Source organism: Stegostoma tigrinum, chromosome 16 (genome assembly GCF_030684315.1).
Source record: "Stegostoma tigrinum isolate sSteTig4 chromosome 16, sSteTig4.hap1, whole genome shotgun sequence".
NCBI lineage: Eukaryota > Metazoa > Chordata > Chondrichthyes > Orectolobiformes > Stegostomatidae > Stegostoma > Stegostoma tigrinum.
This window is the reverse complement of record NC_081369.1, coordinates 47,717,178-47,730,895: the sequence shown is the minus strand read 5'-3', so window position 1 is coordinate 47,730,895 and position 13,718 is coordinate 47,717,178. Positions and strand designations below refer to the sequence as shown.

At 38.9% G+C, this 13,718-nt stretch overlaps 1 protein-coding gene across 1 annotated transcript in view; it reads right to left on the bottom strand.

Annotated features, from left to right (window-relative positions):
• Nucleotides 1-13,718, bottom strand: part of cdh13 (cadherin 13, H-cadherin (heart)) — a 1,035,536-nt gene that overhangs the window by 22,145 nt on the left and 999,673 nt on the right. The window contains exon 12 of the mRNA XM_059651748.1: nucleotides 1,004-1,237. Within this exon, the coding sequence (XP_059507731.1) occupies nucleotides 1,004-1,237 (234 nt within the window). The remainder of the gene's footprint in view (nucleotides 1-1,003; nucleotides 1,238-13,718) is intronic.

The following is a 13,718-nucleotide window of genomic DNA, read 5'->3' as shown; positions in this document are numbered from 1 at the left end:
TGATTATAAATCCTATCTCTTATAACCTTTTCCAACCCTTTACCAACAACTGAGGTACGGCTCACTGGTCTATCATTACCAGGGTTGTCTCTACTCCCCTTCTTGAACAGGGGAGCCACATTTGCTATCCTCCAGTCGTCTGGCACTATTCCTGTAGACAATGATGAGTTAAAGATCAATGCCAAAGGCTCGGCAATCTCCTCCCTGGCTTCCCAGAGGATCCTAGGATAAATCCCATCCAGCCCAGGGGACTTATCTATCTTCACACTCTGTAGGATTTCTAATACCTCTTCGTTGTGAACCTCAATCCCACCTAGTCTAGCAGCCTGTATCTCAGTATTCTCCTTGACAACATTGTCGTTTTCTAGAGTGAATACTGTTGAAAAATATTCATTTAGTGTTTCCCCTATCTCCTCTGACTCCACACACAACTTCCCACTACTATCCTTGATTGGCCCTAATCTTACTTTCGTCATTCTTTTATTCCTTAAATACCTATAGAAAGCCTTAGGGTTTACCCTGATCCCATCCGCCAACAACTTCTCATGTCTCCTCCTGGCTCTTCTGAGCTCTCTCTTTAGGTCTTTCCTGGCTACCTCGTAGCCCTCAAGTGCCCTAACTGAGCCTTCACATCTCACCCTAAAGGTAAAGTGTCAAGAGGTTAACGGAGACAGAGTAGGAGTCTGGCTCAGCAATGTTGTATGCTGAAGTTGCCCGGAAGGGCCAAATAGCCTCCTCTTGCATCTATTTTGAACGTTACTAAACCTATAAGAGAATGGTTGGGGGTGACCAGGCTATTGATTTCAGTCTATGTTTGTGATGAGCTGCCTGACATCTAGCTCCATATCGCTCCATGAAACTGCTGGCATGTGTGTTAAGCATTGCAAACACCAATCTCCAATGTATTATTCAGTACTGTATAGCATCAGAGGATTGAAACATAACACTACCATACTGAGATCCCTCAATATCCTGTTCAGAAGCCACAATAAAAGTCTCTTACTGTTTACTTGAGTGATCTTCCAGGTTTTTTCAATTCCAGGTTGCTTGCCCAGTTGAAATTTGAATGGATCTGCATTAGGATGGAGATCTTTGTCTGTTGCCCCCAAGATAGCAATGTTGACATCTTTTGTATCCTCACAGAACTTTGCTATGGTTGGGAACACGGAGGGTGGGTTGTCATTCACATCCAGCATGGTGAGAATCAAGGTACCAGTGCCAGTAGCAGCAGGAACACCTAAGGAGTAAAGCATAAGTGTTTGTCAGTCAAATTGTAACAGATTTCTGAATGTGTGTAAACAAATGACTAGAATCCATTGTCAAATAACATCGTGTGGTATCTTATTTTTGGTTCAAGTCTGAACGTGGGCTTTTTTGGTCCCAGGTCTTGAGCAGACTAACTTTGAAGGGATAGCGGGAGGCCACAAATTAAAGTGAAATATTTTCTCCAAACTCACCCAGTTATGGAGCTGGAAAAGAGGGCAAAATTGAGGAACAGGCATGGTGGAGGGGGGAATGAGTGGCAGGTGTATGGAAATGGAATTCAAAATTGCTCATTCCAACTTCACATTACTATAACACGCTGCTGGTGGGTCCAGTTTGTCTTGTCGCATTCCCCTTGCCTCAGTAAGGTTTAAGGTGATTAAAAATGGCCCAATTTTGTCATTTTCAAACATAAGGCATGGGACACCACTTGCATTAAGCTGTGAGCCTTTTTTTTTTAAAAGACCCACTCCAAGACTGAAAATGGGCTTAATCCAATTTTTTACATGTTATGTCCTTATAAATATACTTCTGCATTTGTTACTGAAGTAACAGATGTTTTAATTTAATTGTGTGATGCTGTCTCTGTCTATTACAGCTTTACTTACTTTGTTTATTAATAGCAATTTCGTAACCCAGATTTTTTGTTTAAATTGAGCACCTTGAATGGTGTAATTAATCGGATATTGTAATAACAGAGGGAATCAATTTGCAATCTACACTGAACTATTTTCAGGAACTCAATTCAAATGCCACCACCTGATCTGTTGATGAAGTTCAGAGAATATTAGCTGTGTCAGATCCTTACCAGGAATTAGAAGTTTCCACGGATGTGGTTCAACGAGAAATCCATTTAATTATTTCTACATGGTTCATTGCAAGTCCTAAAAGTTGGCACAAGTCCAATGACAGGACAAAGCAGATACTGTTGTTGGTTGGTTCGCTGAGCTGGTTCATTAGTCCGCAGATGATTCATTACCCTGATGGGCAACATCATCAGTGCAACCTCCAAATGAAGCATTGTTGTGTTTTCCTGCCTGGTTTTTAAACTCTGGGGTCCATTGGATTTGATTACCTCAGTTCCGGTTTCCTTTTTGCAGTGGTGTATGTATCGGGTCCAGTACTATGTGTCTCTTGATGGCCTTCTTGGTGGAAAACCAGGCCTATAGGAATTCCAAAGCTTGCCTCTGTTTGGCTTGTCCTAGGATCCTGGTGATGTCCCAATCGAATTATTGGTTCAAATGGGAATTCCTAGAGGCCTGGTTTTCAACCAAGAAGGCCATCAACAAAAGCACAGAACTAGTCCCTATATACACACCAGAAATGAGTCATCAAATCCAAGGGACCCCAGAGTTTAAAAACCAGGCAGGAAAACACAACAGCACTTCATCGAAGGTTGCACAGATGATGTTACCCAGTAGAGTAATGAAACATCTGCGAACTAATGAACCAGCTCGGCGAGCGAACCAACCAAACATCCACAACTTGAGCTGCAGATCTACTCAAGAACCTCAGGGACAAAGCAGATATTTATCCCTTACCATGAAAGAACGTTGTTATAAAAGTTTTAGATCATGTAAATTAAATATTCCTATGTAATAGCATTTGTTGCGGGGATAAATATTGGTCAGAAATCTGAGGGTTTTTTTAAACTCTTCTGTGAAAAGCATAATGCAACTTGTTAACATCTTTCATCTTATTCTTATAGTTCATTTTCAAAACACTGCATTGTCTCCTCATTTGTATCATCCTCTCAAGCTGCAGAAATCCCCCAAATCTCAATGTTTTTCCAACTTGGCCTTTTGTGTTTAATCACTCCAGCTTGTTGCCCATGCCTTCAACTGCTTGGCTAATAAACTGGAGCAGGGCTGGGAGGTTGAAGCTTGCAGTTTCAATCCATTTCTGCCATTTTATTTTGCCACAATGGTTAGCCTGTCCATTGTTGTGAAAACCTGGGGTCCCACTTTCTTTCCTCAAACCTTTCAGAGTTTCTTTAGAGCACACGTCTAGGAACAAATTTCATACATGCCCTATAGATTTCTTACATGTCTAAGTGTCATATTTCACCTGATGACAAGGCTTCTCAGAAATTTTATGTTAAAGGCATGATACAAATGCTAGTTGTTTAACTGAAAGGAAAGACACGAGCTCAGTTTGAAACCTGATCCAAAGAAGGGCAGTTCCATTAGTGCAGTACTCCCTTGATACTGCACTGAACATATCAGCTTGGATTATATTGAAGGCTCTGCAATGAAATTTGAACCAGTAACCTGCTGAATCAGAGGCAACTACAATCAATAATCCAAGGTATGTGTGTCTCGACATTTAAAATGCCTTAAATGTTATGATCATAATTAAAATATACAGTTGTAGCACTTTTATTTGTTCTTGAATTCTGGTAGGTATTATTGCCAATCCCAACATTAAATCCTGATTAAGACTCAATCACACAGTGTGAGCAAGTTAGAATCACATGAAGGCAGACAAGATAGGAAAAGTTGGCTTCATTCCCTGAGGAACATTCATAAGCCAGTTGAGTTTTTAAACACTGTTCTAATTCTCACATTATCAGATTTATGAAAACCATTTACACACCTTCTCATGACCCCAAAAGGTTTGCTAATCCAGTGCTAGCATTTCCTAACATTTCCTTCCTAACATTTTCTTGACTGTTCCCACAGTAATCAATATTGATATTCAGATCCTGTATTCAGGTTTACCACAAGGTGTGAATTGTAGACCATCTGCCACAACATCATCTTTTCAGGATAAATAAGGGAGCGCAATGTAGCCTTGATTATTTTAAAAACATCATGCCATAGATTCAACTCTCTGAATTCTCAATTATGGAAATTACTTCTACTTTTTGTCTAGTAGCCAGGAACAACTGAAAATAGAACAGTATAATGAATATTCATACAAAGTTCAATAACCATACGATTGAATATCTTTATCTTTACAGAACAATTTATCATTTAACGGTGGATAAACAAACATACAGTACTATCCAAATCTAATCAGTAGAGCCAGGAACATTCAATTTACATGTCTCAATATAGTGATTTAGCTTAAAAATAATGTTGACAATTTCTGAGCAGTTCCCCAGACATACTTGCTGACTTTGGCATGATTGTTTTTATGTCACTCAACTGTCCATTTAAATCACATAATGCTATTAGACAAATTAACTTCCCTGCATTTTGGAAAGACTAATCCTTCGCACTTCTGCATGTCCTAAAGGTGCTGGATTCAACCTTGAAAAATAGTGAAGTGTGAACATTTTGGGATTAGACCTTTTAAAAGAAAAATGCCAATCATTTCCACATGTTGTGTTTATCATGTCCAGAGAGACTGCAGTGGCAGAATTCTGTGCGGCAAGGTTATTCAGGGTCAGTTTGATGCACTTAGTGCTAATCAGTTTCATTGTTGGGGAACTGTGGTTAAGATACTGACAGCATAGTGGAAATTGACCATAATGCTTCCTTAAAGGCACAGACATGGCTTGAAAATTCTCTTAATTTCATTCAAATCAAAAACATATTTTTCATAAACTTCAAATCTTAAGAGATGTCTGTTAACATAACTTTAATAAACTATTTTCTATCAGTTTAATCTGATTAATTCATTTGCAGAGAAGTGGATGACACAGTTTAAAAATAAAGCACCTCTATTTTTAAGGCAGAGGTGAGGAGTTATTTTTCTCTCTCAGAGGGTCATGAATCTATGGCACTTTTCTCCCAAGAGAGTGGCAGAGGCAGGATCATTGAATATTTTTAAGGTGCAAGGAGATTGGTCCCTTGTTAGTCGAGAATCTAAGTGTAACAGGGCAGGCAGATAAACGGAGTTGAAGCCGTAATTAAAATCAGGCACGATTTTATTGAATGGCAGTGATAGACTCGTAAGCCAAAATGGTCGACTCCTGTTCGAGTTTGTATATATGCTCAGAGTGATATAGTTCAGTTCCAGAATAGTAATAATGTCATAATAATACACATAAGGTAATGTCTCATCTTGAATTTACAACAAAACTGTTGCAGCAAATCAAATCCTGCACATACTATTTACAAAAAAAACAAATAGGCTTCAGTAAAATGCATGGCAATTTCCATTTGTACTTTAGTTTCCCATCTGCTTTAACATGGCTATTAATTTCAAAGTGTTGCATCTTGCCATGCACGTATGCCCTATAAATTTAAACTGCTTTACGCTAATTACAATTAACTGTATTCTTGTACTGAATGATTTCCACATTAAATAAAGTACAAAAAAAGTGGAATATTGATTGTATTGAGATTTTTAAAAAAGGTTTCAGTATGAAAACGATAACCTTCGAAAAGACATTTATTTTCAACTGAATCAGTTCATGATACTAAACTTGTCATCTTTGATTTCACTGAATTGATGCCACCGTTTGAAAGAAAAACTAATTTTATGTAAAACCTGTAAACTTAAATCGGAAGGCAAGAAGTTATTTAAATCATAGCGAGCCTATCAGCAGAATAGAAATTAAATATATCAGGATATGAGAAGCAGATCAGTTAATGTGTGATTACTCAATTCACACTAGCATACAGTTCATGGAATAATTGCGCACTCCGAATGCAGTGATACATTCTGTGCACATAACACCATTAAGTGCAGTAATTCTGTTTCACAATATAAAAGAAAATAATTGCACTGGAGTTCATCAGATTATTTGAGATTGATTTAAATTCTAATTTTTGGAACTATCTGCGCATCCACTTACATTTGCTGTAACTGAAAATAAGGTTAACTTACAAGACCACAGTCTCACATAACTTGCATTGTCACTTAAGATTACACACATCTCCAATGTTCTCACCACAATAATTTGTTGACAAAAATCACAATGGAAAGAGAGTGATGATTCCAAATCAAGTCTTGAACATATTAATTTGATGTGTTCACTTATAGAATCACTGTTAGACAATTTTACTTTACCAAAAAGTAGTCTGTAATTTAAATAAAAGAATAAGCAACATTCAACTTTACATTGTAGGACAATAGCAAATGAATGATGTACACATTCAGCCAAAATTCCGTTCTTTGAAACTTAACACATATAACACAACAGCAATACAAATAGGTTGAAATTCCACTTGGCAAATGAGCACAAGAAATATTTTCATGTAAATGCTCACCTTCAAGTGCGATACAATGGTAAAATAACATATCAGAAATTTTTTAGAATGTAGTTAAGGAACAGCTCCTCGATCAGTCCGTGATTCCAAGAATGAGTTTACATTCTGAAAAGTCAGTGTATGCTGCAATCTGTAGGCAGTAATATGCTTTTCCTTTGTATAAGGAATCACAACCTGAACTATTATGTCAATATTTGTTCTGTCACTGTGATATTGATGCAGTGTACTTGCTCTTGTCAGGAAACAGCCACCTGCTTATAATGTAATAGGAAAGAATTTGGATCACTGCGCTACGAAACTGACTTGGCCATTATGATGACAGGAATGCAGCTGGGTTTAAATAAACAATATATGAATCCAGACAGATTTTACTCAGTATTTGCAATGTTGTATTTAAATATATCTGTATATCTGTGGATCATTTACAGTAGAAAGGTTTGGGTATATTTTGAACATCAACTCGTGTAGCAAATATCGGAAGCTAGGACTGAGGAGCAGGAGGGCACCATAAGGACCTTTCAGCCAGCTGCACCATTTAATAAGATCATGGCTTAAATGATTGTGGTCTCAGCTCCGCTTTCCTGTCCCACATAACCCTCAACCCTCTTACCAACCAAATATCTAACTCAATGTTGAATTCATATAAGAAACAAGAATGTAATAAATTGAAAACTTACAAATAGAGATGCTGTAAATACACAACCTCCACAGTTATTAGTTGAAAGTGCCTATGAGAAATCATAAGGAAATAGCATGGAATGAGCAATTTTAACTTAGTCAGGTGACATGGACTGCTGTGAGGAAAGTGGTACATTGTCACACTGATAAGGTTAGGTGCTCATAAGAGGCTAATTTGAACGAATGTTACCAATGCAAGATAGAGTAACAGTGAATTTGTAAATCAGCATGTTTTTAGGAGTGAACGTGTTTTTTTGTACCATTGAGGTAAACTGAGGGGTCGTGGCAATGACAACGTACACTTATATGGCAGCTTTCACATTGGCAAATGTTCTAAGGCCCTTCGAGGGAATGTAAACTAACAAACTTTGGGTTGAATTACTTAAGAATGACATTAAGGATGGACAAACTAAAGTTTTGATGAAGAGGTGGGTTTTTAAAGTTGGGAGAAGTTGAGCAGCAGAGAGGCTTATGGAGAGAATTTCAGTGGCTAGGACCCAGACAATTGAAGGCGTGGTCAACAGAGGTTGAATAATTAAAATTGGGGCCAGGATTGAGTGGATGCTACAATTTCGGAGGGCTATAGGGTGCTCAGAGGGACAAAGGAATTTTAAGACATTTTCCCACCTCCAACTGAATTAAGTCAAAGATGGGAAGGCACATGGATAGTCTTCACAGTCTACTGCCAAGTAGTATGAATCCATCATTGGGCAGGGAGGAAATCACCATGCAGGGAATATAAGAAATCCCTGGTAGGTTTGCTTACAAATCCTGGGTGGGTGGGAAGATCCCTCATTCAGAAGCCGTCAATTTCACAGTCAGTTGCCAGCAGTACTTGGTAAATGCGACATTCACCCCAAGAGTTTCCCTTTAATTTTTTTTAACCTTTTCTGCATAGACCTCAAAAAGGTTTGTTTCTCCAATGTCCACTTCAGTTGAATAAGGCTTTATAATAGTAGAGTAGACTCAGCAGATTTCTATTCTTGGGATGGAATCAAAAAAATCAGGCCTGTGTCACTAAATAAACAATATCCAGCTGTCAAAGCATATAAAATAATGACCATTATACTACATTTCAATGGTCACTATTACTACTTAACTATTCATCCATCTTTGGAGCATCCAGACTAACTTGTCAATCTTTTGGTCTCATGCTGCAGAAATTGAGCCATTTTCTCAATGTCCATCACAGCAGTGACTATTAATATTTCTGAAAAGTTCAGTGGGGAACAACACCCAAACAAATAACAGAGCTGGTATCCCATAGTGCATCTGATGGACTCCTGAACTGGATTATAACCGAGTACAGATATGATAAATAGACATTTTCTTCTGCTCTAATTCTGTACAGGAATCTTACATAAAGGATGGCTGATCCCAGCTTGCTTCAGCTGGTATATGGCATTAAAATGCCATTCATTTCACTAATGTGACAATCTTTATAACTTTACTAAGTGCCCTGTTTAAATGGTGTATCATAGACAGGATAAGTCATTGGACAGATTCTGATTACAGCCCGAACAACCTGGGCTCTGCCGAACTTTGCGGCAGAATTGTGCAGGAAGTCCAGAGAGGCCCATCCCAACATCAGAGACAACTCACTGCATCCTTTATGCATTAGCTGAGCAGCGAGGTGAGTTTTCCCATTCAGCAGAGGTGAGTTGCCAATTATGGGAATTGTTGATTGTTAAACACTTTCTTAAAGGCACATCACGCCTTTAAGTTTCCTACCTTTCCAAAAGCACCAAACAAACTAGACTTTGTGAATTCTCAAAAAGGAAATCAGAGGCTTGTGACACATTTAGCTCACCGCTGGGTGTGAAGAGCTTCCATGTTGCTCAGCATCAAATAGCATCTCAGGGCAGGGTCCATTGGATTCATCCAAATGTAGTCCTCATCCACAGAAATTGGCACTGATATTTGTCGACCCCTGACAATGCTCATAGCACCCTCTCCAATCCACCTGGGGGCCATTAGGAAGATCTAAATTGCATTCCAGGGTACACTAGCAACTACCATTGAAAGGCTGCTGTAAAGAAACTTCACATGCAAGGACAGGCAACTGGGTCATGGATTGGACTAGGCTCCATCTCAGGGCTGCTCACTCACTCTTAGTACCTACACACAGTGCCAACCAGCATGCCCACATCATCTATGTCATGTGTGGCCAGTTAGTGCATTGATGCTTCAGCCAGAGACTGAAGGCTGTCAGTACTGGTATCCTTTTGTGCTTTTATGCTTGCCATGCTTGTCAGTAGTGATCTGTTTCGGCGAAGGAGGTGCGTGGGATCAGTGGTGTGTGACACATCACAACATCAAGCTGGCACCATAACATGTGCAGAAAACATGGCATATTTGTTCAGCCAAATGACTGTATCTGATAGTGAATGGGAGCTGGTCCTCAGGCTGGTTGAGGGGGGCCCCTGTTGGTCAGGGGATCCTAGTATCATCACTGTTTTGGGACTCGGCCAGAGCCAGTCATCCACTCAGGCCATTCACAGTAAGGAGTATGTCCAATTATAATCTGAAGGCTGGGCAACAATCAGTCCCATCCAGTCATCACAAGCCATTAGGGGAATTGCAGACCATCAGCATATCTGACCCAACCAATTACTGCCCCACCAGTCTACTCACAAATACAGTCCTTCCAGCTATACTGTAGTAGTTGCGCTCTTGTGCAACCTTGTGGGATAGAAAATTGCACAATAAAATTCACAGGGCTTATGGGAAAAAAATAGGGTTGAGGCAGACCACCAGTTACCAAAATTGATTCAAATATAGTAGTTAGCCAAACATAAAGGATAGCACAGTTTAAATAAATGTTAAATTCATATCTGATAACGAAAAAAATACACAGTCAATTAAACACATTATCTTGGATTTTTTTTTCAAGGTAAACTTGATCGGGGAGGAGGGTGGTTTTAAGGTTGTTTAGAGTCATCATCACCACCTTCAGGTGCAGTTGTGGTTGCAGGCGAGGATGAAAAATAACGAATCCAGAAGAAGTTGATGGCTGGGGTTAATGTCTCCTGACTGTTCCCTGGGGGTTGGCTGATAAAAAGACACCCAGTTTTTGCTGCATTGGCCTTTTTTCTTCTTTTATAAAGAAGCTGTTCATAGGGAGCCAAATAAGTTCTTATTCTGTGAACTGCTATCCTGCTGCATTCTGCATTGTAATCATCTTCTTCTAAGAGCTGCAACTGCTTCTAAACTTCCGTTGGGGTAGAAGACAAAAGAGAAGTGGAAAGCTCTCGTGGTGCTGCATCCTGGACTACCTCTTCTTCATCTCCAGCTTCCATTTCCCCATCAGTAACAAGTTGTTGTAGATCAGCTGTACACACTTCTCAGTGGGATTCAAGCAGCTCTTCAATATCCTCACTCTCCACTTCTTCAAATCCAATTTGCTTTGCAAGAACAACACAATGTTATTTGATTATTGAGAATTCCTCTGATGGTTCAAAGCTTTTAAAATCATGAATAAAATCTGGAAGTAGCTTCCACCAAACTTCACACAAGCAGTTCTTACTGACATCAGGAAATATTATTGCACAGTCTTCATCTGCGCTAGCAGCTTCACCACATAACTTTGTGTTATGAAAAGCATAGCGGTCCTTAAAAACCAGAAAACCAGTTGAGCACAAAAGGCAGGCACATCTGCAGGATTTTGAGCTTTCTTTTCCCTTTAGGTTTTCACAAATTGATGAAGTTATCTCTTTTATGGTGAGAAAGCTAGTCCCAGATTGCTTTCTCGTTTCATCTTCTATCTGTACATTTAGAAACTGCTTCATCTCCTCGATTTCCTTTGGCCATATTCTCTCAGATTTGCTAGCACTCAGGATTGTTCCAGCAGTACAGCTTGCTTTCATCTTTTCTGCATTGTCTCTAATGGTACATAATGTGACTCCTTTATTCCCATTGCATGAACAATATCACATGCTCTTTCATTCCATTCAAAATGCTTTATAACATCTTCCAGTGTTATAGCCTGTTACATTCACCACCCACAATTTCATCACAAGGATACTTCTTGGAAACATACCTATTACTTTGTTCTCCCATATTTATGGGCTAGACAACAAAATTTTCAAACAAAAAAAAGGAGTGAAGATTACAGAGCACCTCTCAAAGAGCACTTCATAAAAACGTGAGTCAACTAAACATGTGAAGTCACTGTGGAGACTGTCAGTGCAAACATTGTATTCCTCCATGCACCACGACACTTCAAGTTTTGGGGATGGAATTACATAATAGGTAACACACACAGGTGACAGTTCCCATTTTACAAACAGTGTTCACTTATTCATCAGTCCCATTACAGCTGTTTTGCCTTGATGAAACACTAGCAGAAAGGGCTATATTAATAAAGTGCTAGAAAATGTCATCAACAGTGCTATTAAACAGGCCCCTCCAGCTGTCCCCAGCATCAACCCCACACTGTCCACATAAAACACTGAAGGATACGTGTAGGGTTAGATATAGATTAGGCTACAAATCAAAACCAACACTACTCCATGCTACAACCCGAATTCTACACACTCATAAGCATTGCCAATAATATTAAGTGCCATGTGAAGAGTAAATGATCCTCATTTAAACCGAAATTAAATGGAGACAAAATGTACAGTGCACTTACCCACTCACTAAGCTACATATGCATGAAAATATATAAATAGGAACACTTTCTTTGGGTCATTAATTGTTTTTGTTTTGAAAGATCCTAATAATTCATTGAAACAAAGTAGGGCTTTGGCACCACCTGGCAAATTTCCTGTCACACAGGTGGTGGGGATTTCTTCATTTTTGTTCTGAATTGTTAGCAAATAATGTACATGATGTGCCCAATTATTTTTAATTGGATTACCATGGTAATTAATTGACTGTGCAATAAAGAGAAAAACTGCATGTAGAGTCAATCATGATAATGAGTACATGGCTGAGCTGGAAAGAGAGTTCAATTTTTAACTCATTCAAAAATAGGATGACAGATTAAGCCAGAAGGAAGCAAGTTCTAATTGACTGTTGCTCTTTTCCTAGCTCTTCTTTGAACAAAAAATAATCATCAATCAATCCGTTCAGACATGTAATGACATATCTCTGTGGCAGGTCAGACTTAAATCAAGACCTTCTGTCCCAGACGCATTATAACTGTGTTAACCCGATCCAATGTTTCAGACTCAAAACGAACAGGAGTAGACCATTCAGCCCCTTGAGCCTGTTCCACCATTCAATGAGAACATCACTGATCTGTTGCCTAACTCCACGTGTCTTTCTTTGGGCCATACACCTTAACACTTTTGTCTTACGAAAGATTTATTTATCTCAGATTTTAAACAAGACAACTGGGCTAGCATCAGCTGCCACATACAGAAGAGGTTTCAAACCTCTACCACCCTTTGTGTTTAAAAGCACTTCCTGACATCTCTTCTGAAAATCTGGTCTGTAGTTTTAGACTATGTCCGCAGTTCTGGAATCCACTAGTGGAAAAGTCTATCTTGATCTACCCTGCCTTTCCTTGTTTATATCTTGAAAACTTCAATCAGATCACCCCTTAATCTTCTAAATGCTAGATAAACCAGGCCTAATATTTATGTTCTTTCATCATATCAACCCCTGAAGTCATTCTTTTATGTTTATCAAAACAGAGTAATAAGAGACAAGTAAAGAATAAAAATTTCTTCTTGATCTTTAATATCAACAATTGCCATATTATTTCCATAGATTTGCCTACCTTAATGAGCAGCTTACTTTAATTTGTAGAATTCTGTTTGTGTTGTATTATCTGTATAAATTGTGAACTTTCTATTTTATGCATTGTTTCAATTAGTTACAGTGTATAGTAGGGCCACAGACTATGATTATAAATATTCATTAATTATTGCTTTTTATTTGCTTATTGCCATGGAAAATTATGACAATGTTACAATGAGACTCCTTATTGAATTGAACAAGCAGGTGTTCGAGAAGTGCGAACAACTCCCTGTTGGTAAATGATCGACATTTTTAGAACAAATTTAACCATCAAGTTATGATTAAAGTGGAACAGTGAGACTAAATAAATAATTGAAATCAGGAAAAATCCATCGGCAATAAAGAAAAGTGAAGCAATGCAAATATATGAAAGCACATATTAGGATACCTTCCTTAACTGTGGCTTGAGTAATTTTCTGGCTACCCGGCCCATGGAAGAGTTGAAGCATGCACAGATATGATCATGGAATGTACTCCTTACTGCACAACTGGAAACCAATTAATCCCATTACATCTGTGCCAGTTCTATAATCTATGATCCTATTTCCCAACCGTTTCCCACCTACTGTTTTGCAGAAGGGATAATGAGGTGTAGAGCTGGATGAACATAGCAGGCCAAGCAGCATCAGAGGAGCAGGAAAGCTGACATTTCAGGCCTAGGCCCTTCTTCAGAAATAGAGGAGAGGAAGGGGGTTCTGAAATAAACAGGGAGAGAGGGGAAGGCAGATAGAAGATGGATAGAGGAAAAGAAAGGTGGAGAGGACTCAGACCGGTCAAAGAGGCAGGGATGGAGCCAGTTAAGGTGAGTGTATGTGGGGAGGTAGGGAGGAGATAGGTCGGTCCAGGAAGGACGGACAGGTCAAGGGG